Source organism: Aquarana catesbeiana, linkage group LG04 (assembly GCF_042186555.1).
Source record: "Aquarana catesbeiana isolate 2022-GZ linkage group LG04, ASM4218655v1, whole genome shotgun sequence".
Classification (NCBI taxonomy): Eukaryota; Metazoa; Chordata; class Amphibia; order Anura; family Ranidae; genus Aquarana; species Aquarana catesbeiana.
The window spans coordinates 524869183-524894883 of record NC_133327.1 but is presented as its reverse complement, the minus strand read 5'-3'; the positions used below and the strand labels follow the sequence as shown (position 1 = coordinate 524894883).

General features: G+C 44.8%; 1 protein-coding gene across 2 annotated transcripts in view; it reads right to left on the bottom strand.

Moving 5' to 3' along the window:
• The window catches only part of STXBP5 (syntaxin binding protein 5), a 723304-nt gene that overhangs the window by 687662 nt on the left and 9941 nt on the right, over positions 1 to 25701 (bottom strand). For both annotated transcript variants that reach the window (XM_073627823.1, XM_073627824.1), the window contains exon 2: positions 3504 to 3601. In XM_073627823.1, coding sequence (XP_073483924.1) covers positions 3504 to 3601 — 98 coding nt within the window. The remainder of the gene's footprint in view (positions 1 to 3503; positions 3602 to 25701) is intronic.

The following is a 25701-nucleotide window of genomic DNA, read 5'->3' as shown; positions in this document are numbered from 1 at the left end:
CCATTCACCTAGGGAAAAAAAGCGTCAATAAAACAAACAGTACACAGGTTTTTAAAATAATTAGGCAGCTCCGGGATCTTCTTCCGACTTCGGGGGTCCTCTTCCGACTTCGGGGGTCTCTCCGCCGTCTCCTCCCGGCGTCCGCATCTTCTGCCGGCTCCTCCGCTATCTTCTGCAGCTCAATTGCTAGCGGTGGTCCGGACTTCTTCCTTCTTTTCTTCCAGAGATGTTGACACGACGCTCTCTCCAGCTGGAATGGTCTCTGAACGCTCCGCAACGGACTTATATAGGCGGTGACCCCGCCCCCTTATGAGGTCACTGTCCCAGGGCATGCTGGGGCTGTGCCGTCATAAGGGGGCGTGGTCATCACCCGGTGACCACGCCTCCTAAAACGTCACAGACCCAGCATGCCCAGGGACTGTGACGGCATAAGGGGGCGGGGTCACCGCCTATATAAGTCCCTTGCAGAGCGCACAGAAACCATTCTGGCTGGGGAGAGCGTCGTGTCAACATCTCTGGAAGAGAAGAGGGAAGAAGATGATCCAGAGGTCCGGACCACCGCTGGCAAAAGAGCGCCAGAAGATAGCGGTGGAGCCGGCAGAAGATGCGGACACCGGGAGAAGACGCCGGAGAGACCCCCGAAGTCGGAAGAAGATCCCGGAGCTGCCTAATAAATTATTTTAAATACCTGTGTACTGTGTTTTTTTTTGGCGCTTTTTTCCCTAGGTGAATGGGTAGGGGTACCATGTACCCCATACTTATTCACATAGGGTGGGGGGCCGGGATCTGGGGGGCCCCCTTATTAAAGGGGGCTCCCAGATTCCGATAAGCCCCCCGCCCGCAGACCCCGACAACCAACGGCCAGGGTTGTCGGGAAGAGGCCCTTGTCCTCATCAACATGGGGACAAGGTGCTTTGGGGTGGGGGGGCCGCAGCGCGCCCCCCTCCCCCAAGGCACCAACCCCCCATGTTGAGGGCATGCGGCCTGGTACGGCTCAGGAGGGGGGGGCGCTCGCTAGTCCCCACCCCCATTCCTGTCCGGCCGGCTGCGTGCTCGGATAAGGGTCTGGTATGGATTGGGGGGGACCCCCCACGCCGTTCTTTCGGCGTAGGGGGTTCTCCTCAAGGTCCATACCAGACCCAAGGGCCTGGCATGCCCCTGGAGGGGGAACCCATGCCGGATTTTTATTTAAAATTTGGCGCGGAGTTCCCCTCAAGATCATCTGAGCACAAGTCGCATGCCGAAGTCGGATCATGCGAGACGGTGATCCGACTTCAATGATAGTCAATAGGCTGAAGTCGGATCAAAGTCGGATCAAAGTAGTACAGGGAGTACGCTCTGAAGTCGGAGCGACTTCAGTAGTGTCTATTAAGACGCTAGCGTTAACTCCCATTGAAACTATTTCTGGGGCGACTTGAGGGCGTACAAGTCGGATCCCAAGTCGCCCCAGTGTGAACCGAGCCTACAGGTGTACCATACACAAAAAAATAAAAATATATGTATCAAACTTAGTGTCAAAAGTGCATATTACAAGAGAATGACAACCATCCAATCTCTGCATATATAGCAAAATAATATCTTTTTGAAAAACAGTATGAAAATTATAATGATGAAAAAAATGTGAATAAAAGATATACTAAAATAGAGTCCACATGCAATTGAAAATGGTGCAAATCAATATGCATTAATCTTCCGCTGTTGCACAATATACAAAATGAATATGGGTGAATCTTCCTCTGTGTGAATAGACGACCTTCACCAGCTGTGTAACACACCCAAAGTGCTCTGTAAGTGGATCTCCGCTTACCAGAAGATGTTGACCTTTTTAATTAAAAAGAGGTCAGTTATAGCCTTTAGCAAGAAATGGCTTGCTACCATGGTGTGGATAAGCCTTGTGGGTAACCTCTTCCTCTCCCCCACTAGAACGTCAGGCAATATATAGAAGGCTACAGGAAGGTCCAAAATAGTGTAATCCCATTTATTAATAAAATGATTAAAAAACAACAAAAAACCAAATGGCTGCTTACATTTGAAAGTGCCCTCGCCCGGCACTGAGGCTATACCGTTTGTCTAGTATGAAAGCTCCGCTCTGTGTGTGGTAGCTGGCGTGCGCTTCACCAACAGCTGGCGACAACCACAGGGACCGGAAAAGAGATGAAGATTGCGTAACCAGGCACACCTCGACATACGTTTCGATTCCCGTCTTCAGGAGGCGTGCCTGGTTACTAAACACACATACTGAAATAGTCAATTATTGACCAATAGAAAATGGAGTAAAATAGCAGCACTGTCCCATTGTTTTCAATGGGCAGGAACGGTGTATTCACCGCTGCAAAGAAGCTTGTGGCAGGACTTTTTGTGACGCTCTCCCAGCGCAGCGCCCCAGTGTGAAAGCACTCAGGCTTTTACACTGGGTTTGCAGCTGAGGCTTTTTTCAGGCACTATGCAGACAATATTTTTAGCGTTGTAGCACTTGAAAAACACCTCCAGTGTGAAAGGGGTCTAAGAGACAGGAGGTAGATTGTGGACAGCATAGGAAACGAGCCATTTTATTTTTCGCCATCCATGTCCCATTGAGATTCTCCTTAGAAACAGACACAACAGAAGGGAAAAATGGACAGCTCTTCAAAAAAGGTCAAATGTTCTTAGGACTAGGACTGATTGCCTTTTGTCACATCAGAACTGCTTCTCTCCTCAGACACGTCTATGGGAAAGCAAAAGCAGCTTAAGAAAGGGTGCCATGTCAACAAGTGCAGTTTTCCTTGGTTTCACATGTGCTTGACCACCAAGCTGTACACAGTAGTTCGGAGGCTGCAATTGACCTGTATTGCACTACAATTTTTTTGGATGTGGCATGCTCTAGTAAACGTGCAATGACACTGCAGAAAAAGGTCATTTTCATGTCAAATGTTGCATTTTCTATTTAAAAAGTGGATACATGCTTTCAAATAGAAAGCAGTGTTTGACTCGAACATATGTTAAAAGAGCCACTGATCAGGGGCAGCAGGCAATATTGGTTTACAGATAGACTGAACTGTAACACTAGATATTCTAACTACTGAAAGCATCTTCCATTTACCTATAATTTTACAAACCATAAGGCCTACAGAACTTTAAAGGGTCAAAGTAGGGACAACAATACAATTCAAATCACAAAAATATATTATATATATATATATATATATATATATATATATATATATATATATATATATATATATATATATATATATATATATATATTAGTGCTGGTTTTTAAAAAGGGGCCTGCAGTCCAAGCATAGAAGACCATATTGACATTTATGGTTTTCTGAACACCATCCTTATTCCACTCAGTTCTACTTGCCACAAATAACCATTAAAAACAAACTACCCGACCAAAGAAAAACAGACCATTTGTAAACAAAAACGCACATGAAATACCTGTTTCCTTACAAAAAAGCCATTTCTGAAGGATTCCCAAGCAGGCATGTGACTTGTTGGATGTTAATTAAAAAGGATACAGCCTTAAAGCTCCATGGTTCGTTCCAATCGCAAGAATCTTCTGCACTGGATCAAATGCCATAGCGGAGGGCTCAAAGGGGAATCCATGGCGAACCGTCTAAGAACATAAATTAAGATGAGAAAAAACAAAAAAAACAAAAAACAAAACACACATGAGATTAGCAATAAAAAAGGTTATATGACTGCAGTTTATAGATTACAATATACTGATAAAAAAAAAAAAAACCCACCACACACACTAAAAGCAGACAACATTTAAGTAACTTTATAATGCAATCATTCTAAAATTGCAGTCAATATCACACATGCAAACAAATCTGTTGCATTTGTAGTATCAATATTTCATAATCGATATCATATTGCCCAATCTATTCCTAGCATCAGTGGGAAGAGATGGGAGATTCAGTGGGAAATGATGGGAGATTCAGTGGGAAATGATGGGAGATTCAGTGGGAAATGATGGGAGATTCAGTGGGAAATGATGGGAGATTCAGTGGGAAATGATGGGAGATTCAGTGGGAAATGATGGGAGATTCAGTGGGAAATGATGGGAGATTCAGTGGGAAATGATGGGAGATTCAGTGGGAAATGATGGGAGATTCAGTGGGAAATGATGGGAGATTCAGTGGGAAATGATGGGAGATTCAGTGGGAAATGATGGGAGATTCAGTGGGAAATGATGGGAGATTCAGTGGGAAATGATGGGAGATTCAGTGGGAAATGATGGGAGATTCAGTGGGAAATGATGGGAGATTCAGTGGGAAATGATGGGAGATTCAGTGGGAAATGATGGGAGATTCAGTGGGAAATGATGGGAGATTCAGTGGGAAATGATGGGAGATTCAGTGGGAAATGATGGGAGATTCAGTGGGAAATGATGGGAGATTCAGTGGGAAATGATGGGAGATTCAGCGGGAAATGATGGGAGATTCAGTGGGAAATGATGGGAGATTCAGCTGCTGTAGAGGAGAGGGTTCTCTGTTCCAACTATTTTTGTATAAACATTGCTACTTTTAGACCCCATACACACTGGTTGTTTTAACATTGCTTTTAGAGGTGTCAACTCTTTCCTGCCTCTAAATGTTCCTCCACATTAGTCTAGTCTATTGTATCCATGCACATGCAGGAGTTTAGAGGCAGAAAAAAAAAAAAAAAAAAAAAAAAAAAAAAAGGAAGGAGATGTAGATAAATATTATCTATCTTTATTTATATTAAAACACAACTATGATACACTTTCCTATCCCTTTACTAATGCCAGCAGCATGATCATAAATTATCAATGCTGATTGGGTGAAGATCCACTTCAATGCTAGGGGCGTTTAGTGTTTTTCAATGGCCAGAGTGAATTATTAGACCAAATTGTACTTTGTGTACAAAATATAGCACATGCTTATGTTATTATTTTTTTTTTTTTTAATTAGCCCATACGACTTTATAGTCTATATGTTGTAAGCCAAGTCTAGAAGACTGTCCGATTGCAGATGAGAACTTCAATTAAAACAAACCATCTTGCAGCTCCTCAGTACAGATCAGTTGGCGATCCAGCCAGCAATATGAAAAAGAAAAAAAGTTGCATGGACGCAGCGATTAGAAAACTTGTTAGCAAGCTTATTGACAAAACATGGTATCACTTGCATAGAGAATGACTGCATGAGCTGCACACATAGCTTTCCAATTCCTGCACCCTTGCAACTCTCATAAATTATTATTCTGGCCAATTAAATGAACACCCAAGTGCTTGACATGCCTAAATGCATCACACACATGCTCTTGCAGATGTCATCTCTCGCGCTTCCAAAAATTCTCCATACTAAAAGCAGAATTTTCATGTGGAGAAAAAAAAAAAAAAAAAAAAAAAAAACAAACACACACACCACAATTGAGTGCTGTCCGTCATACTTTATTTGCACTACAATTTTTCAGGACAAGCTTTCGGGGGGATGTCCCCTTCAAGGTCCCAGCAGTACCAATTTACAAAAGTTTAAGACTACGTTCACATTGGGCCGATTTGCCATGCGATTTGACATGTCGTAGCGGATCCTATTGCTGGCAGTCGCACCGCCTGAATCTGTGAGACGCCGCGCCGATTCCCAAAAGTAGTTTCTGCACTACTTTTGGCGATTTCGGATTCACTATTTCAAGCCCACCCTCAGTGTGAACGTAGGCTTAGCAGAACGTTAAGAAAAAGAAAAAATTTCCCTCAGATGGATTCTTTTTAACATTCTGCTAAAACTTTTGTGAATTAGTACTGCTGGGACCTTGAAGAAGGGGGACATATCCTGAAAGCTTGTCCTGAAAAATAGAATGTTAGTGCAAATAAAAAAAAAAAAAAAAGTTATATATTGCAGCATGTAGGCCCTTGGTGACTGGGAAGACAAATGTTTTAAATATCTTCAGCTCTGTATTTAGAGTAAAATGGGGAGCTCAAATCCTTAACAGGGATAGTACTGACAGTCGCAAATTATCCACAATGGCTAAAAACAGATCTGGGCCAGAAACACTTCGACAAAAATAGGGGTGACTAAAGCACCTGGATCAGATGGCTTATACCCACAGGTCCTCAAAGAGTTGGAGTTCTGTTATTTCTAAGCCATGGTTTCTAATTTTGGGTGACTTTTAATGACCGGCATAGTACCACTGGATTAGAGGCAATTGCAATGCCTTCGCTCTAGAACCGACCGGCCCTGATGTCGGTCCCTTTAAGCAGGATAGCAGGCGCGCGCTGCACAGCGGGGGTGTCGGTGCTCGTGACCGGCGAGAGTGAGAGATCCACGAGCTGGGAACCAAGATCTCCCATCTCCCAGTTAGAACACAGAGAATACACTTAACCCCCAGTGGCGCATCGCAAAAAATGGTCATTGTGCAGCCAATTCTTCCGGGTCTGAAGTGTATTTTTACCCAAAAAATGCATTTAAAAGACCGCTGCGCAAATACAGTGCAACACAAAATATTGCAACAATCACCATTTTATTCTCTGCTAAAAAAAAAAAAAAAAAAAAAAATATATGTTTGGGGGAGTTCTAAGTAATTTTCTAGCAAAAAATACTGATTTTAACTTGTAAGCAACATAGAAAAAAGGCTTAGTCTAAGTGGTTAAACTCTGCACTGAATCAGGGAAATGCTGTATTAAGACTGTTAGGGGGGTTGAATCGAGATCACAACTTTTTAACGATTATGCAGCTCTACTCCACAGAGAAAGGCTTCTTCACAGTAAAAGCTGCGAAAAATGTACAGTATGTGGAAAAGACTCCCTCAAGAACCAGTTCTGGCCAGCTCAGTAGGTACTGATAACTGGATACCACCAACACCAGGGGTAGCTGATCCAGGGAATATCCGATTGCTTCAGTGGTGGGAGATTCCTTTCCGAACCCAGAGGAGGCAAATCGGATCATGCTTTATTGGGTGTTTTTTCCCCCCCTTCCTCCAGATCAAGGTTTCCAAACTGTAGCCCGTGAGCTGAATGTGGCCCTTTAGTTGCCTTTATCTAGCACTATTCCTTCCACCGGACACCAAAGACGAGGTACTATTCCTCCCACTGACACCAAAATATGGTGCACTATTCCTCCAACTGAAACCAAATGATTTAATTTTTTTTACTCCCACCGGCCAAGGCTATGGCATTGTTGACTCACACCGATCCCAGGGCATTTTCTACTCCCACTCGCCGCAGTCTTGCTCATGGAGGTTTTCCAATGTTCCCCCCCCCCCCCCCCCCCTCTATTGGTTGAGCTGTATGGCCTTGTGTCTTTCAGCCTGCAACTATTTGCTAGTAAAACCGAAGCATGGACAGCCACCACAATGCTACATAATAGGTTATTCAAGCAAGTGTCTACTTTTAAATAAAACTTGCCTATTTGAACAGTAATTAGACCAGTCTAGGTCTTAGGCTGGCCATATACAATTTTTTGTTTAAAGTGATTGCAAACCTTAGTTTTTTTTCTTTTTTTTTTTCTTTTTTTTTTTTTTTTAAACTTACCTCCACTGTGCCGTACGTGTTGCAGTGTGGCCCCGAACCGCATCTTCTGGGGTCCCCCCAGCGGCACTCGTGGCTTCTCCTCGCATTGGTAAACCCCCTAGAAGTGCTCTCCCTGGGGGTTACCTTGCAGGCGCGCTCTCGAGTCCAGCATTTGCGTGCATGGACAAAATGCCGGACTCTGCCTTGCCCTCGGCGTCAATGGATTTGGATTGACAGCAGCAGGAGCCAATGGCTGCGCTGCCATTAATCCATCCAATCAAGAGCCGAGAACCCTGGGCAGAGAAGGTGAGCGCGTCTCCGCCGAGGGAACAAATGGGCTCACCTTAAGGCATTAGGATGCATTAAGGAGAAAAAGCACGAGGGTTTACAACCCCTTTAACCAAATAGGGTGCTAAAAAAAAAAAAAAAAAAAAAAAAAAAAAAAAAAAGGGGGGGGGGGGGTTAGCTGATTCTCACCATGCTATTGTATTCTAAAAGCAAGGAGATTTCCCTGCAATCAGAACACACTCATCAATATCGCCATCTATAGCTGACTGAATGAAAAATGTTCAACAGTCCATTTGTAAAACAAAGTTGATTAACAGATCTACTTGTGTATAATCAACTTTCCCATACATGGATTGAAATTCTAACGATCAGTGGGCAAATACAGCTTGCCTTCAGCTTGCTTTTGAAATGCTGCTCTACTCAAAAACTCCTTTTAGGGCCAGTTCACACCATAGAAATGCAGTCCGGATGTGCTCCAGATGCTTTTTTTGCATACGCGTTTTTGATGCAATCCAGTGCATTTTTTCCTTAACCTTAAATAAGAGCATGGGTGTTACAGTGCATTTTGGTGCATTCCCGTGTGTTTTTGATGCTTTTTACAGCGTTCCAGTACAGTGCAGGAAAAATGCAGCATATTCTACTTTTTTCTGGAACTGGAACACGCTGGAACTGCAAGCACTGGTGTGAACTATGCCATTGAAAACCATATAACACTTCCGGTTCCGGCGCCGCATGGAGTAGCTGCTCTCCTCATCAGCTCCCGCAGCTCGACTCCAAAACCTGCTTATAAAACCAGATAACCCGGAAAAAACACCGCCACCTACCCCACGCCACCCCAGGGCACAGGATGGACCGTTTTCTTGAAAAAACCGGCACGCGATCGTACGCGGCCGCGGCGGCGCGGGCCCCACAGCCGCGGCGGCGCGGGCCCCACAGCCGCAAATCGAGGCCCCGGCTTCGGCCTGCACGGAGCCTCACACAGAGCCAGAGCCTGATATGGAGGTAAGCGGCGCTGCGGCCCCCTCCTCACCTGCTGACACAAATCCACAACACACAAATCCACCTAGCACATCCAACATAGAGATGATAGCTCAGGCTGTGGCAGCCCTCCTCTCCCCTATGATAACAGCCTCGGTGGAGAAAGCAGTCAGCGCAGGCATGCAGCAACTACAAGCCCAACTAGGGGAACATGCCTCCAGACTTAATGAAGCTGAACATCGCATAACTAATGTAGAGGAAGAACTGTTCCACTCCCAATCCCAAATACAAGCCCTAAATAAAACCAACAAATATATCCTAGAAAAATTGGACGATTTGGAAAATAGATCCAGAAGAAGCAACCTGCGATTTGTGGGCGTCCCTGAATCGCTGCAATCCTCAGCCCTCACAGACCTATGCGCCAGACGCATCCCTGAAGCTCTAGGACTGCCAGGCCCCTGCACAGTAGAACGGGCACATCGCATGGGATCTTTTAACTCAGAACGTAAATCACCCCGTCCCATAATCGCAAAATATCTGAATTATTCGGATAAAGCCTACATCCTGCAAAAATTCAGGCAATCCAGATCTCTTCAAATCGACGACATGAAAATCCTAATTTTCGCAGATTACTCTATGGAAGTGTCTCAGAAGAGGAAAGCCTTTCAACGGATATGCTCGGAACTGCATCATCAACAACTCAAATTCACTTTGGCATTCCCGGCTACCCTCCGACTCAAAGCCCCAAATGGCGACCAACTCTCCTTCCAAGACCCAAAAGAAGCTGAGGCCTTCCTACGTTCGCTACACTCAGGCCCAAACATCAACCCATCTCCTAGAGCCGCCCCTATCAACCGTGCTCTAGACCAAAGGAGCCCACGCAAAGACTCTCCAAAACGCTTCAGAGCATCACTACCGGACCAACACCGCTCCACTCCACACTGAAGACCACAAGCACTGTCCCCTACTGCCAACCCTTACCGCCTCGCTCCTACGGCTATGGTGATCTGACTCTTAACGGGATATTCCCATTTTAGAGACGAAGTTAAAAGGTTCTCTTTCAAATTTATTCTTTCCTCCTTATCAGGCATGACAACTGCTGGTAGGCCATGCGTTTTCCCTTTCTCTTATGTTTTATACTTACAGTTTACATTTTAATAACTGGTAAATGTGTTCTTTATTTGTGATAACTAAGGTTTTGACTCGCTCCCCTGGCTCACCTGTGTTTTCCAACCCCCCATGCCAATTATGGCACAACTCAAGCTGCCAAGGCGACTCACCCTTTTAGCAAGGGTTTTCAAACATAACAGCCTCTGAGTCCTGCGATGGGAGCTGGAACACACAGACGACTCCATGTGGAAAAAAGTGAAGTTCTTTGAATATGTTTTATTGTTTTTCTTTTTTACCCCCTCTCTTTTACATCCCTTCTTACACCACGCACCCCCATTTCAAGTCACACACTCCCTTAATGATCTAACAAAACATCGTTCAAACATAAAAACTCCCTCTACATCCCAGCCTACTTCCACACCACACCACCACTTGTCAATAGGCGAAAACTATACAATATCTTCACATACCCCCCCAGTGACCCCCCCCCATATGAAAATAGTCTCCTGGAATGTTAAGGGACTTCGATCACCTAATAAGAGAATGAAAATCCTCCGTCACCTCAAAAGACTTAAAACAGATATTGCCCTACTCCAAGAAACCCACCTTTCCACCCCTGACTTCCATCGAATGAAAAAACTATGGGTAGGTACAGTATTAGGCTCAGACTCTAATGGACGCAAAGCAGGAGTCCTGATTCTCATCCACAAAAACCTGCCATGTGAGGTACTATCCACCAAAACAGACGCACAAGGTCGCCTTATCTCAGCCCATATCAAAATAGGAACAAAGGAAATGATAATATCAAACATATATGCACCCAACAACCCCACAAAACAATTTTATAGTGAATTGTCAACATGGCTCCTCAGCGACCCGACCCTCCCGCACATTGCTGGCGGAGACTTTAACTCCACGATACACCCGATAGATGACAGATCCACCTCAAAACGCATATACCCCCCCTCTGATCCCAACTCACAAACTCTACTAGCCTCAACGATAGAATCTCTCCACCTACACGACATCTGGCGACTCCGACACCCAGCAGATAGAGATTTTACCTTTTACTCCAATCCCCACAACGTATTCGCCAGAATTGATTATCTCTTCTGCTCAGACGACCTTCTACCACTGATATCAGACGCTGTCATTCACGACATTGCCATATCGCACCATGCACCTATCTCGACCACGATTGACAACCCTGACCTACACCCGAATCCTAAAATTTGGCGCTTCCCCTCATATCTCCATAACAACTCTGACTTCCGTCAGTACATGGAAAACGTCTGGTCAGAATATACTACTACCAATGACGAACACTCCGACAACCCCAATTTATTCTGGGAAGCAGGCAAAGCATTCCTTAGAGGCCGCATAATCTCATATGCAGCTTCCTTTAAAAGAAACTCACTCAATAAATACAAACAAGCCAGCTCCCAATTACACCTAGCCCAAAGATCACTCTACATCAATAACTCCAATGACAACAGGAAGGCATGGCAGTCAGCAAAACAATCTTTTGATACCTGGGCTGAAACTCTAGAAAAAAACCAAAAAAAGCACACATGGATGCCACCTTCCACAAATTCGGCAACAAGGCAGGTAAACTCCTTGCCAACTTATGTAGGGGACCCTACCGACCAACACACATCCCATCTCTCCGCGACTCTCTAGGCAACATAAATACCACCCAAAAAGACATAAATAGAACTATGCTGCAATACTACTCATCCCTATACGGACCAGATCCCATAAATCCAACACAAGCACAATCCTTTCTTGAAAAGGTAACCCTCGCTCAAGTAACTCTCGCACAATTAGAAGCACTAAATGCCCCAATATCCCCCCTTGAAATCTCCGCTACAATCAAAAACCTTGCCCCCTCCAAAGCTCCAGGCCCTGACGGTTTCACGAGAGAATTCTACAAGTCACTACAACTACTCTTAGAACCCACACTTCTTAAGGTTTATCAACACATATGGTCAGGAGGAACATACCTACCCACGGGTAATCAAGCCACTATCAAATTACTAGCCAAAAAAGGTAAAGACCCCCAAGAACCAGGCTCATATAGGCCAATCTCGCTGCTAAACCTAGATGTCAAAATCCTTTCCAAAATCATTGCTACAAGGCTAGCGGACATCATTCCCTCTCTGATACACCCTGCCCAATCAGGGTTCGTGAAAGGCAGAACTGCCACCATGAACATCAGGAAGGTAATGATGGCCCTGGAACACGCCAAATACAACTCAGAGGGTAAATATGCTATTATCACCTTGGACGCGGAGAAAGCCTTCGACAATGTCAGCTTCGAATGGCTTTCTCTGGTCATGAACAAAATGGGATTCTCCGGTTCCTTCACCCATCTTATTAACACTATGTATACCGCCCCAGCTGCTAGACTGGTAGCGGCAGGTCTCCTATCAGAAGAATTCCGCCTATACAAAGGAACTCGGCAAGGCTGCCCCCTATCACCTCTCCTCTTTAACATCGCGTTAGAACCACTATCCAGGTTCCTATCACATGTAGCCCCACTAAATGGCATCCCTATCGGCAAACAGGAAATCCGCACCTCACTCTTTGCTGACGATGTCCTTATATTCACAGCAAACCCCTCCTCTGACATGGTCACGATTAAGCAAATCTTTGACCAATTTAGATTATGCTCGGGCCTCCGCATAAACTATAATAAAAGCGAAATCCTCCCTCTAGGCACCGTATCCAATCCTCCCTGGACACAGAACTCCATATTCTCGGTAGCACATTCTCACATCACCTATTTAGGTATAAGAATAGGTAAACTACCCTCCTCTCTTTATCACCTCAATTACCCACCTCTACTCAAAAAGATCTCTCAGGAACTAACAAACTGGATGGATCTCCCTCTCTCGCTACTGGGAAGATGTCATCTAGTGAAAATGGTCAGCTTCGCCCGCCTACTCTATCCACTACAAACCATTCCTTTACTCCTGAAACATAAAGATACAAAAATTCTAAATGAGGCAATATCCAAATTTTTATGGCGGAACAAGCGACCACGAATTGCACTCTCGAAACTATATCTTCCCAGGCGCGAAGGGGGCATTAGTCTCCCTAATGTCAGAATCTATAATTTAGCCTGCCTCCTGAGGATAAGTCTAGATTGGGTAGCACAAACATCTCGCTACTCCAACTTCTACCTCGAAACCGAAATGGTCAACCCATATTCCCTGGTAGCCCTCCTACACTGCAAGTGGAAAACCATCCCTCCACCCCTTCAACACAACCTACTACTCCGGGACACAGCAATTGCTTGGAGGGAGATCCGGAAAATTCTCAAACTGTCACCATTCATCTCCAGACATCTCCCAATACAAGGAAACCCGAGCTTTCCCCCAGGTCTGGAACGTCAACCATACAATTCTTGGCAACAAAAGGGCATCTCCAACTTTTCCTCGCTCTGTGACTTAGAATCCGGCCGCCCCATTCCTTACAAGTCATTAGCGGAGACATTCCAACTTCCACAGTCACACGTGTTCCATTATGGTCAATGTTTAAGCTTCCTCAAAAACGTCTGCAGAGACAATCAAAAAAGATTTAAAACGTCCCTATCGGACTCTCTTCTCTCAAAAGGCTCCTATAAAATTTCAGACATATATCAGCCTCTCCTCCTAAAAGCCATTCCCTCACTGGAGACCTCTTCAGTGGCTAATTGGACAAAAGACTTCCCGGAGGCCGACTTGGTCAACAAAATTCTTCAAGGCCTCAACACTACCCACAAGCTGGTACCCAATGAATCCTGGAGGGAAACCCAACTTAAGATCGCACACCGGGCCCATATACCTTTCCTCTCGAACAAACAAGCTCAAACCTCCCCCACATGCCCCCTATGCATCCACCCCAGACCCTCCTTGACCCATCGCTTCTGGGCATGCACATACATATCCAGCTTCTGGGACCAAGTTCTGCAATACATATTTGAGGGGACCCTGCTAAAAATACCTAAGGACCCCCTACTTCTCATTTTTGGGCACTGGGATCCCCAACTGCTACCCTGGTCTTCAATCTCTACCCCTTCATGCAAGGACTGGATTCTGATATGCCTCCTCTTCGCTAGAAGAGCCATATTAAAAAATTGGATCTCCAATTCCTGTCCCAACACCTCCCAAATTAAAAAAGGACCTCCTTCAGCTGCTCTACAAAGACAGGATCAACACGGACTACACTAATGAAAGAATCAGGACTCGCTTCCACCACAAATGGGGAACTTTCATGACCTCGGCACTCTCCCCCACGGAGATAGCCCATCTGGAAACTCTCTCTTTCCTTTACCATGAACCTCCCCCCCCCCCCCCATCTCAGACGGAACGATCCTCCCAAACCAAGATTCTCCACTATATGGAATCCAACTTCTACCAAATACTACAATATAAAACAGGACGCCCTCACGCTCTTCAAAATTCCATATTCTCTTCATACAGAAAAGTGGTGACCACAACTGTCACAAAAGACATAAACGATATCAACACAAAAATCACAATCAGCATTATCATCTTAACCTATAGTTATCATTTTAACCTGCATTTTCTACCCACAGGCTGCTTATCTTCATCTTCATCTAAAACTTGATATTGGTGCTCTTCCTTCTCACCCCCCCCCCCTGATGTTGTTTAATTCGCACTACTTGACTCTTCCCCTCCCCCCCCCCCCCACCCTACGGGGGATACATCCAGTAATACTTCGCTAGCAACCTCAGGGAACCCCTCTCCCCCCCCACCCCTACCTAGATCCATCCAGTTTACCTCCCTTTTCCCACATAAAAGGTCAACTCTCTTCCCATTCCCCAGGTTACTTGTCTTTACCAACTGTTCTTTATTTTCTACCTCTGTATAGAGCTGATGTTTTCTTTGTTATTCTCTTTTTTTTTTTTGTATAAAACACAAAATACAATGATACTGTCTTTTTCTTTTTTCGATGTTATTCTCTGTATATTACACCTTTCAATAAAAATTTATTAAAAAAAAAAAAAAGAAAACCATATAACCTACTTTCTATGCGTTTTTGATGCAGAAAAAAATAAACAAAATGCACTGGACTGCATGTGGTGTGAACTGGCCCTTGGAGATGCATTTGACGTGTACGTAACCTTTCTGACCTGCATTTGACCTCCTAAACTTGAACCAGGTTGATTCAGCTTATTTTCAAACTGTCCTGTAGAGGAGCAGTTCTGATGTGAAGTTGACCCTGCTCCTAAGGTAGTTTAAGCAAAGGAGATGATGTTTTCTCACTCATCTAGAACGCATTCCTAAAGCTAATCTCTAGCTTTAGTTGCAGTTTAACTAGTTTGTACGGGCCAAACTGGCCCAAACCAACTCTTCCCCCTCATAAACACGTGCGGCTGCTGGGTGTGCTGTATAAACTGTATGTTGCCTAAGTCACACAGTATACAGCACTCTGTTCGGGAGCAAGACAAGACCTTCCTATCTCACATCTGGAAAAAACAACGCTGGTCTGAGTGGTGCTCAGCCATTCTATCAATGGATACACAGCTCCCTCTGAATGGCTGAGTCAGAGGCAGGCTGATGATGTCGCAATCTCATTGCCCATGAACAGCTGAGCGCTGCTTAGATTGATGCCATTTTGTTCCAAGTGTGAGACCGGAAGGGCTGCAAGTCAGCGCTTGTTAGGGGGGGGGGGGGGGGGGGAGGAAACACACCACATACAAAACACATACTGTGAACAGGCCCTAATAACAAAACTGCTTAGAATTTAACAGCTTTAAGACCAACCGCATCATACTGCGGCAGGTTGGCTCTTCTGCACGAATCGCCATCGGTGTACGTCGGCCGCTTTAAGAGCGATGGGGCGGCACGCGCCCGCGGTGCCGGAGCCGATGCGCATGGCCAGCGGCCGCGATGTCTGCTGGGCAAAAAGGGGTGAAACGACCCGCAAAGCACTGCTTTGGCGGCGGTTCGGCAGCAGTGTCCATTCATTTCAATGGGCAGGAGCAGTTTAGGAACGGTGTATACACCGCTCCAAAGATGCAGCTTGCAGGATTTTTTTTTTTTTTTTTTTTTAAACCTCCTGCCAGCGCATCGCCTCAGTGTGAAAGCCCTCCGGCTTTCACACAGACTGCAGGGGAGCAGTTTTTCCAGGAGCTATTTTTAGCCCAAAAGCGCCTGAAAAACGCCTCAGTATGAAAGGGGTCTTAGAAACACCTCCCAGGGAACACATTTAACCCCTTGATCGCCCCCTAGTGTTATCCCTTTCCCTGCCAGTGACATTTACACAATAATCAATGGTCCCAAAAACACGTGTCTAATCTGTTGGCCGCAATGTTGCAAAAAGAAATAAAAAAAATCAATTTTGTTTGGGTACGTCGTCATATGGATGTGCAATTGTCAGTTAAAGTGACGTAGTGCTGCATCGCAAAAAATGGCCTGGTTATTAAGGGGGCGAATCCTTTCGGTCCTTAAGTGGTTAAAAGTTAATTACAATATTTGTATCCAGTTTTGCATAGTATGCAATTAATGGAGGTATTAAAACCCAAAACCAAGAATGTAATATATTGCTGCTTACCGATCATTAAATGTTATGGCTCCATTAGTTTTCTTTAGGTTTTCACCTAGTGATTTGGCCAGTAACAACTCCCATATTAGGAGTGCCCCCACTCTGGATGAAGGTGCATAGGGGCCCCATAGGACAGTAGCATTGTTAATCGGGGGGGGTGTCAGATGGACTAGCAGATTTAGAAACATCAAATTGAAGCCAAACTCCGGCTCACACTGCAGTTACAGCAACATTTTTTCTCCCCCTTTTGAAAATGAGGTTTTACATGAATAAATAAAAGCTGCTCATTGTCAGCACCTCATCAGTGGTAAAGGGTTTTCTCTCAACACTCTTAACAGAGCTTGTTCTGTTGAAAAGGAACAGACTTCTAGCCCAGATCACCAGGTGAAAAGAAAAACCCTTATGCCCCTTTCACACAGGTTTTCCAATCAGGTCCATCTCTCAGTTTGAGGCGGACCCGTTTGGAGCCTCCATTCACCTCTATGAGGCAGCGGATGTCAGCGGTGACACGTCAGCTGACATCCGCTGCCATCTGATCCGATCTGTCAAATCCAGAAGGATGGAAACCCCATTTTACATCCTTCTGGTAGATCGGATGAAAAAGGGACAGGCGGTCCGTTTTCATCTGATCTCCCCATAGAGGAGAGCGGGGATCTGACAGGTCCGCCTCTACACAGTAAGCGGAGATGGACTTGTCATCCGCCTGCTTAGTGGGGGGGGGGGGGGGGGGGGGTCAGCTGAGTGATCCCCCGCTGAGCAAAACGGAGTCCGCCGGGCAGATCGCCCGTGTGAAAGGACCCTTGATGCTGCATTCACACGGGAGGAATTACAAGCTTCCACCCCGTGATTTCAAATGGCTTCAAAACGTGGGAGGCATTTGCGATCCATTACTTCTAAATGGAACCCCAAATTGTGGCAATTCCTCCTGTGATCATGTGTGAATGCAGGCTAAAAGAACACAAACACATGCTATGGCACCTTGCAGCAAGCATACCACCTGTGATGTTCAGGAAGAGGCACCGCCACAGAATATGACCCATTCACGACCCACCCTACAACTGTGTGCAATACAGACCTACCAACTCCTCACCACCTGTCAAACACCGCTAATAAGCATTAAACCAAACATCTCAGAGGGGCAGCAAAGTCAACCACATGTGTAAAGTAAACTGAAGGCCTAATCTGCAATGAGGTGCCCATGATACTCAGCAGACAGTTTAAAGTACCCTGGGAAGCCCAATTCTCCAAGGAGGTGTCATAAGTGTTGGAATAAAATTTCTGGGATAAAAAAAAAAAAAAAAAAAGTGTAAAATTGACAAATTGTTGGCTTTCAGGTAGAAAAGTTCCTATGGACCCGCCTACCACCATGCCTCTTGGGCTCCACCATCACACTTGCAAGCCCAGAACCTGCATGGTGGAGGTTTCGGGGTAGAAGGGAGGGAGACCATCAAAAGTCTGATTGCCAATCTCCCCTAGATAGCAAGAACCTGAAAATGTGTATTACGTCTTCTGATTTCTGCTGTCATTTTTCCCAGGTGCTGTGGCTGGGAAGAAAGCAGAAGTGCCATGTGCTCGCCACTAGATTCAGTGAAGTGGAGGGGAGACATCAGGAGTCTAATAGACCTTCGATGCCAAAGAGAATGTCATAGTACAGCCATGACCAAAAGTTCTGAGAATGACCCACAACTATTAATTTTCACAAAGTCTGCTGCTTGTGTTTTTAGATCGGTCAGATGTTACTATGGTGTACTGACGTATAATTACAAGCGTTTCATCAAAGGATTTTATTGACAAATACATTAAAAAGGGATACTAAAATCTCTTTTCTCCTATTAAAACATGTTATATTTACCTGCACTGTGCAGTGGTTTTGCACAGGGCAGCCCATAGCCTCCTTCTTGGGTCCCTTGCCAGCGCTCCTGGCCCCTCTGTCCTGTGGAGTTCCCACACAGCAAGCAGCTTGCTATGGGGGCACACGAGCTGAGCTGCAGCTCTGTCCATTCAGAAACTAAGCAGCGGTTCGGCCCCGCCTCTCTCCCCTCATTGGCTGACAGCAGGAGCTGATGGCGCCACTGCTGTCTTTGCCAATCAGGAGGGAGAGTACCAGATGGCTGAGGCACTCGTGGACATTGCTGGATTGGTGGGGCTGCTGCACACAGAAGGCTTTCAAGGAAAGAAAAAAAAAAAAAAAAAAAAAAAAAAAAAAAAAAAACACCCACACACACACCACACTTTCTGACTTTACAACTACTTAACCTCCCTGGCGGTATGATTATTTCAGATTTTAGGTGCTGAAAGCGATATAATTATTTTGCACAGAAATTTGGCGTTTTATATTATAGGCCTGTAATTCTTAGGAATAATTCACTTAAGTCTGTCCAAACCAGAGTCTACTAGACATCCCGGGTATGATAAAGTTTGAAAAATTAAATCAAAAATATTATAATAACTATAAATTATACCAAATATTATAATAATAAAAATTATTCAATAATGTAATCAAATACACTGAAATTTGCTCAGTTGCAGAATTGTCGCTTTCGTTACTTTTAGTGGTTTGGTGACGGATTTCCCCACAAATCACTATCACTCAATTCTGCAAATGATTCCAATTTATTATCGCTGTTTTCTAGCTGGTCTAAAGCCACTTTTGATGTAAAGGGACACTTTTGGTTGCTATGGACAATCTCCAGTTTCCAGGCAGAAGGAACAGTTTTTATAATATAAAACTGCATACAGGACACTGGACAGACCACTAGGGACAAAGGGGATGTGCAATTATTTGATACAGTACTGTAATCTTACAGATTACAGTAAACTGCGTGTTTCACTTTTTGAATTTGCCGCTGAATTCCATCCCCGTGCGTCGCAACGCTCGCAGGGAACGGAGCTCAGCACTGTGAATCGAGTGAGACATGGCGGCTCGCCGATCACAGCGGGGAGACGTCGCAGGATCCAGGGGACAAGGTAAGTATCCTCTAAATGGATCCTGCGATGCGATCCTGAGTCTGGCTCGGGGATACCGCTTTGGGTATTGAAAATCCACCCCGAGCCAGACTCATGAATATCGCCAGGGGGTTTAAGTTTATGCAAAGAGTCAGTATTTGCAGTGTTGACCCTTCTTTTACAAGACCTCTGCAATTCGCCCTGGCATGCTGTCAATCAACTTCTGGGCCACATCCTGACTGATGGCACCCCATTCTTGCATAATCAATGCTTGGCATTTGTCAGAATTTGTTTTTTGTTCACCCGCCTCTTGAGGATGGACCACAAGTTCTCAATGGGATTAAGGCCTGGAAAGTTTCCTGGCCATGGACACAAAATTTTGATATTTTGTTCCCCAAGCCACTTGGTTGTCACTTTTGCCTTATGGCAAGGTGCACCATCATGCTGGAAAAGGCATTGTTCGTTACCAAGCTGTTCTTGGATGGTTAGGAGACGTTGTTCTTGGATGATGTTTTTGTACCATTCTTTATTCATGGCTGTGTTCTTAGGCAAAATGGTGAAGGAGCCCACAGGACTGATGGTAGAGCTCACCTTTTCTTCTCCGGGCAAGGTTTTTTTTCAGATGCCCAATCGGAAAGGGGATTTATCAGAGAAAATTACTTTACCCCAGTCCTCAGCAGTCCAATCCCTGTACCTTTTGCAGAATCAGTCAGTCCCTGATGTTTTTCCGGGAGAGAAGTGACTTCTTTGCTGCCCTTCTTGACACCAACCCATCCTCCAAAAGTCTTTGCCTCACTGTGCGTGCAGATGCACTCACATCTGCCTGCTGCAAATCCTGAGCAAGCTCTGCACTGGTAGTGCCCCAATCCCACAGCTGGATCAACTGTAGGAGACAGCCCTAGCACTTGCTGGACTTTTTTGGGCACCCTGAAGCCTTCACAAATGCAGTGGAAAGGTTTATGGGAATAAGTTTATTTTCATGGCGAAGAGGGATTTTGCAGTTAATCTTATCACTCTTCATAACATTCTGGAGTACATGCAAATTGCCATCATAAAAACTGAGGCAGCAGACATTGTGAAAATGAATGTGTGTATCAATCTCAAAACTTTTGGCCACGGCTGTAGATTTCCTTTCAAATGGGGCTATTGGTCCCTTAGGCAATAGCAATGACGTGATAATATAAAAAAAAAAAAAAAAAAAAAAAGCAATATTTTTTTATGTGGTCTTCATGGAGTAGCAGGGTTTCTCGTGGCAATGGTACGGTCAAGCTGCACCAATTGCCCTGTGAGTTTTTTTACCCTCCTGGTCTCATGTATACCTGTAGTAGAGCTGCACAATTCTAGCCAAAATTAGAATCAATTTTTTGCTTAAAATAAAGATCACGATTCATGATTCTCGCAGCGTAACATCTTTCACATTATAAAAAAAAAAAAAAAAAAAAAAAAAAAAAAAAAGGCTCACTTTCCTGTTTAGTTTTTTTTATTAATTCATTAAAGTATGTTTTTTCCAAATAAAATGTATTTGAAAGAACGCTGCGCAAATACAATGTGACATAAAATATTGCAACTGCCGCCATTTCTTTATCGTACATCATGGGACACAGAGCCATAGTAGTTACCATGTGGGTTATAGGCCACCTTCAGGTGATGGACACTGGCACACCCCAAGACAGGAAGTCCACTCCCTATATAACCCCTCCCACTACTGGGAGTACCTCAGTTTTTTCTCCAGTGTCTTAGGTGTTGGTCACCAGTAAAGATGTGCTCTGCTGAGCTCCACTGGAATACTCCTTGCTGGGGCAGGCTATGCAACCGGATCCATTCAAAGTGTTTTTTCAGTCCGAATAGAATGGTACCCGGGCCTCGTGGCGGAATAAACGAGGTTTAGCCTGTAACGCTTCTATTTTTAGAGAGCTAGACCCCGGGATCCAGCGCTTTGGTTTTTTCAGCCATAAAGTTTCCTGGCGGGGTGTTTTATGGGTCCAGGAGTGTGGATCCCCCCATAAAAAGGGCCCCTGGTTCCTGAAGGTTTAACGGAGCCCACCACGAGGGGTGGAGATTGGGTCTGTTGGTTTTACCACAGAATCCCTGCGGTGGGAAAGGCAAGTGGAGATTTCTAAGGAATTTTAAATTCTCTTATGAATTGTCTCCTTTAAAAAGTAAATGTTGTCATGCCTAAAAGTCACCACTGGGGGCTGTGTAGAGCACGTACCTTGTCATGCTTTCCTCAGATCACGCTGGGTCTGGCAGGAAGACTGTCGAGACAAATGGGTGGCTTCCTCAATATCTCTAGGGTATAAACTAGAGTTCGAGAGTCCCCATCTCCTCGTTTTCTTAGATCAAACGTTCCCAAGGATCCAGAGGAAAAAAAAAGTCTTTCAAGCATTGGACCATCTTGTCTCAAACGGCGACATCGGTGGTCCCCATAGAAGAGCAGGGATTGGGGTTTTATTCAAACCTTTTCATGGTTCCAAAACCAAATGGAGACGTCAGACCCATTCTAGATCTAAAAGATTTAAACCGGTTTTTGAATATCCACTCTTTTTGCATGGAGTCAATCCGACCAGTAGTCTCCATCCTACAAGGCGTCAATCGACATCAAGGATGCATACCTCCATGTGCCTATTTTTCCCACTCACCAGAAATATTTACATTTCGAGGTAGAAAAATCTTCATTTTCAGTTTGTAGCTCTGCCTTTCGGTCTAGCTACTGCACCTTGCGTGTTTACAAAGGTCCTGGCCCCTCCTCTAGCCAGATTAAGGGCCCAAGGTATAACGATTATAGCTTACCTAGACTATCTGCTCTTGATAGACCAGTCGGTAGCCCACTTATACCAAAGTATGGTCACCACAGTCAACTACCTGGAATACCTAGGTTGGATTCTCAACCTAGAAAAGTCTTCCTTAAAACCAGCAAAGAGATTAGAATACTTGGGTCCGATCATAGATACAGCCCAGAAAAAGGTATTCCTGATGCCGGCAAAGATCAGTGCCATAAGGGAACCGATTCAGGTGGTCAAGGCAAGGAAGAATCCTTCCATTTTAATTTGCATGAACTTGTCGGAAAAGATGGTGGCTTCATTCAAAGCGGTTTGTTATGCTCAGTTTAATTTTGCTGCAAAACAGTATCCTATCGGCTTGGAACAAGAAGGTCCAAGCTCTAGATTTCCTAATGTGCCTGTCTCTGAGGGTGAGCCGGAGCCTCAGTTGGTGGTTGATAACCAAGAATCTGCAGAAAGGAAAATGCTTCCTACCAGTTATCCGGAAGGTGGTAAAAACAGATGCCAGTCTTTCAGGTTGGGGAGCAGTCCTGGAAGAGGTGACTGTCCAAGGGAAATGGTCCAGATCAGAAATTACCTTTCCCATCAACATTCTAGAGATTCGGGCAGTGCGCATAGCCCTGAGGGCCTGGACGTTCAGGGTTACAGAATTGTCCTGTCAGGATCCAATCCGACAATGCCACAGTAGTAGCCTATATCAATCACCAAGGGGGCACGAGAAGTCGTGTGGCCCAGAGAAAAGGTGAATCATATACTAACTTGGGTAGAAAACAATATGCCAAAGATGGGGGATACCAGACGTAGATCTGTTTGCATCCAGGTTCAATAAAAAGATCGACAACTATTCTGCTGCTTCCACGACTTCTTCGAAGGATCAAGCAGCAAGAGAAGGTCGGTGATTCTTGTGGCCCCGAAGATCCTGGTATGCAGAGATCATAAGGATGGCGGTAGGGGACCCATGGACCCTACCACTACGTCCAGACTTTCTCTCGCAGGGTCCGGTATTCCATCCTACCTTACAAATGCTAAAATTAATGGTTTGGCTATTGAGACCCACATTCTGAAGAAGCGTGGGCTATCAGGCTCAGTGGTATCTACCTTGATTAATGCAAGGAAGACAGCCTCCAGAATCATATATTATAGAGTCTGGAAGGCATATGTCTCGTAGGACAAATCCAGGGGTTGGCACCCCAGGAAGTATGTCATAGGTAGAATCCTTGACTTTCTGCAGATGGGGTTAGAAATGAAGCTGGCCTGGAGTACTATCAAAGGCCAGGTCTTGGCCTTATCGGTATTATTCCAACAACCACTTGCTTCGCATTCTTTGGTCTGTAGCTTTATTCAGTGGGTAACACTGCTTAATCCTCCGGTTAGGTCACCCCTGAACCCTTGGGACTTGAATTTAGTTCTGTCGGCATTGCACAAACAGCCTTTTGAGCCGATACGGCATATTCCCTTGGTCCTTTTGACAAGGAAACAAATTTTTCTGGTAGCCATATCTTCTGCAAGAAGGGTATCAGAGGTGGCTGCCCTTTCTTGTAAAGAGCCATATTTAAATTATTCACAAGGATAAGGTGGTATTGCGTCCTCATCAGGGGCGGAACTACCACCATAGCAACCCATGCGGGCGCTATGGGGCCCACAGCCGAGTGGGGCCCAGTGAGGATGAGAGCACCGCCATCACAGTCTCCTAGCCAGGGGAAGAGAGAGGAAAGGAAGAGGCGAGCTGTCCGCAGAGAGCTTTAGAGGTGGGGCTATGTGACGATGAGCCCCGAGAAGACGGGAAATTCAAATGAAAGCTATTACAGCAAGCAATCCCACTCTCTGCTGATCCGGGTGGCTTGCCTCTTCACCTGCATTGGTGGGGCTGTATGGGGCACAGGCAGACCAGGCTGTATTGGGCACAGGTCACGCTGTATTGACACTAGGGCAGCTGTGGGGGGGGCTGTTTGCAGGGGGGCCCCATACAACATTTTGCTATGGGGCCCTGCTATTTCTAGTTACGCCCCTGGTCCTCATCCTAACTTTCTACCTTCTTTTTTTCCAGAACCCTGTTCTACGGAAGAGAAGTCACTACATTCTCTTGATGTGGTGAGAGCAGTCAAAGTCTACTTGAAGGCGACTGCTCAGATCCGAAAAACGGATGTTTTGTTTGTGTTTCCTGAAGGTCCTAGAAAAGGACAGGCGGCATCGAAATATACCATTTGTAAATGGATTCAGCAAGTAATTGTTCAAACTTATTGTTTGAAGAGGAAGATGCCACCCTCTCAAATCAAAGCACACTCCACTAGGGCTGTTAGTGCTTCGTGGGCAGTGCATCACCAAGCTTCCACGGCTCAAATCTGCAAGGCCGCAACTTGGTCTTCAGTCCATACATTTACAGATTCTATCAGGTGGATGTAAAAAGGCATGATGATATTGCCTTTGAGCGTAGTGTGTGGCAGGCAGCAGTATAGGTCCTCTAGTCTCATGGTGCCCTACCTTTGTTGTGTCTCCCTCCCCTCAGTTGGCATTACTCTGGGACATCCCACATAGTAACTACTATGGCTTTGTGTCCCATGATGTACGATAAAGAAAATAGGATTTTTATAACAGCTTACCTGTAAAATACTTTTCTTGGAGTACATCACAGGACACAGAGGTCCCTCCCCTCTTCTAATACACGTATATTGCTTTGCTACAAAAACTGATGTACTCCCAGTAGTGGAAGGGGTTATATAGGGAGTGGACTTCCTGTCTCAGGGTAAGCCAGTGTCAATCACCTGAAGGTGGCCTATAACCCACATAGTAACTTCTATGGCTATGTGTCCCATGATGTACTCCAAGAAAAGGATTTTACAGGTAAGCTCTTAGAAAAATCATTTTTTATTCTCTGGAGTCCCTGCTAAAAAAAAAAAAAAAAAAAAAAAAAAAAAAAAAAAAGAGTACATATATTTAATGTTTGGGGATTCTAAGTAATTTTCTAGCAAGACACTGACTTTATCTTGTAAACAACAAGTGTCAGAAAATGGTTTGCTCTTTAAGTGGTTAAACTTCCCTCATTTACAGACTGAAGTTCATTCCTTTGATCTAAAAAGGACCAAGTGTTACAATGTTTCTCCTCATCTCCATCTAAGCAATGTCAAATTTGCCAGGCTGCCTGTTTTGGTTTTGGTTTTTTTTTTTTTAAAAAAAAAGACAGCTGTCAGCTGTGCGCAGAGAACTCTGCATAGAATCGGGAAAATGCTTTGTTAAGATCACGAGGGGAGAAGAATAGGGATCCGATTATTTAATTGTGCAGCTCTAACCTGTAGTATACAAAGATATTCTAATATGGCCTGCACAGATTTGCTGGTAACCCCATAAAAGATTATAAATTGGATCAGTGATATCCAAATCAGTTTTCTGTAACTAGTGTCACACATCTTCAGTCTTGTAATCCGTACATCTTAAATAGAGAAAAGTAGTCATTCTCACTATGTGCACCATACTGAACATAGAACAGAAAAAAAAGGCAATAAAGAGTTGTTCACGGATATCAGGAAAAGGGGGGGGGGGGGGCACTACACACACACGATCAGAAGAATAGTGTGAATGATAGATAAA